General features: G+C 45.5%; 1 gene segment (V, D, J or C); it reads right to left on the bottom strand.

The window, feature by feature from the left end:
* Window positions 1-566: 566 nt before the first annotated feature.
* Window positions 567-1144, bottom strand: LOC101177849. The segment is given in 2 exon segments: window positions 567-952; window positions 1041-1144. Coding segments are annotated over 2 exon segments (435 nt in total).
* Between the last annotated feature and the right edge of the window lie 268 nt (window positions 1145-1412).

The raw sequence follows: 1412 nt of genomic DNA, 5'->3' as shown, positions 1-1412 counted from the left end.
GGCGATTCTCATGCTGGTCTAGACCTCTGTTGACCTTGCAATGGTGTGAAATATTAGACTCCATGTTTTCTACTCTCTTAACTTGTTATTTTGTGAGCTAGCATCATTAGCCCAAATGCATCACACGAGGTTCACAGGGTCATCAGATAGTTCTGCTCTTGACCACATGCTAAGCAAGAGTCATTGATAATTGAGTTCTTTGTACCAAGCCCCTTCTCCTTCTGAAGATTTCCATGAGCACCGTCTATATTCTCATGGAAATACCTGAACTCCCACTCAGGAATCATCTCGCCACCCTAGGAGTTAAAATATGTTTTCCTAAGCAACTAAAACAAAAAAATTCCAATAAAGATGGCCAAATGGGAATAAGGAGAAGATATAGGTTACTTGGTTGTGTACAATTCTCTCATATTCAGAGCCCACCATCACACTCTGTAGTATCTGTAAACATTCTTCAAATCCTACAGTGTCTGGTCATTTCTGCCCAAGATATCTTTGGTAATTTAATTTCAGATATCTGTTTGGAGACAGCTGCAAGAACAAACCCAATGAGAGACTTCCTTTTCTTAGGCAGGAAGTGGGTGCTGGCGGCTGGGAGGGAGGCAGCTCTGTGAGGGATTTTGCACAGGCTGGAGGTGTCTTTGCAAGGCTGTGGCTTCACTGCTGGCACAGAAGTACATGGCTGAGTCCTCCAGCTTTGTGGACCGGATCTTCAGAGTGAAATTTGATCCATCAGGCCTTTCAACTGAGAATTGTTCATCGAATATTTCAGACTTATCTGAGACTTTATCACTATAAAAGGAAACCAGAAACTCGAATTTCTGCCCCAAGATTTGTCTGTACCAGTAGAAGTATAAGTGATTAGAGATGGGGACACAGCGCAAGATCACTTCCTGTCCCATCTGTGTGACCTGATGGCTGGGAGTCTGGGTGACTTCAGGTTCTGTGAGTCCTGTGAGAAAAGAAGAAGATTAAGAGAATGGTTTAGAATTTTCTTAGGTAAGTTCAAAGCAAGAATTTCCTAGAGTCTAAGCATCGACCTGTTTTCAAGAGACTAAAAATTGCCCAGCATAGGAGCCAGGTATCCATGGCAGGATCACAGCAGGAATGAGGCCCCTCCTAGCTCAGGCATCTGGTCATGTGGAAGAAAGGAGGGGCATTTTGAGTTCCCATGGCCCCACAGGCAAGGTCTGGCAGAATTACTAGTGTCTCTGCCAACACCCACCATCCCTGGAGCGCCCTCTACAGGAGAGAGGTGGGAGCCTTTGTGTTGGTGCAGAACCTGAGGATGCAGGGCTCTGCTCAGCCCCTGGGGTCTGATGGTGTGTGCAGGACTGAGGGCCATTAATTAATAAGAGCAATGCTGGAAAATATGGGGCTCAGCAAGGTAACCCTGAGTACAAAGTCTGGCT

This window comes from Nomascus leucogenys, chromosome 13, assembly GCF_006542625.1.
Source record: "Nomascus leucogenys isolate Asia chromosome 13, Asia_NLE_v1, whole genome shotgun sequence".
Lineage (NCBI taxonomy): Eukaryota > Metazoa > Chordata > Mammalia > Primates > Hylobatidae > Nomascus > Nomascus leucogenys.
Note: the sequence above shows the minus strand (reverse complement) of the source record. Positions and strands in the feature narration are given on the sequence as shown.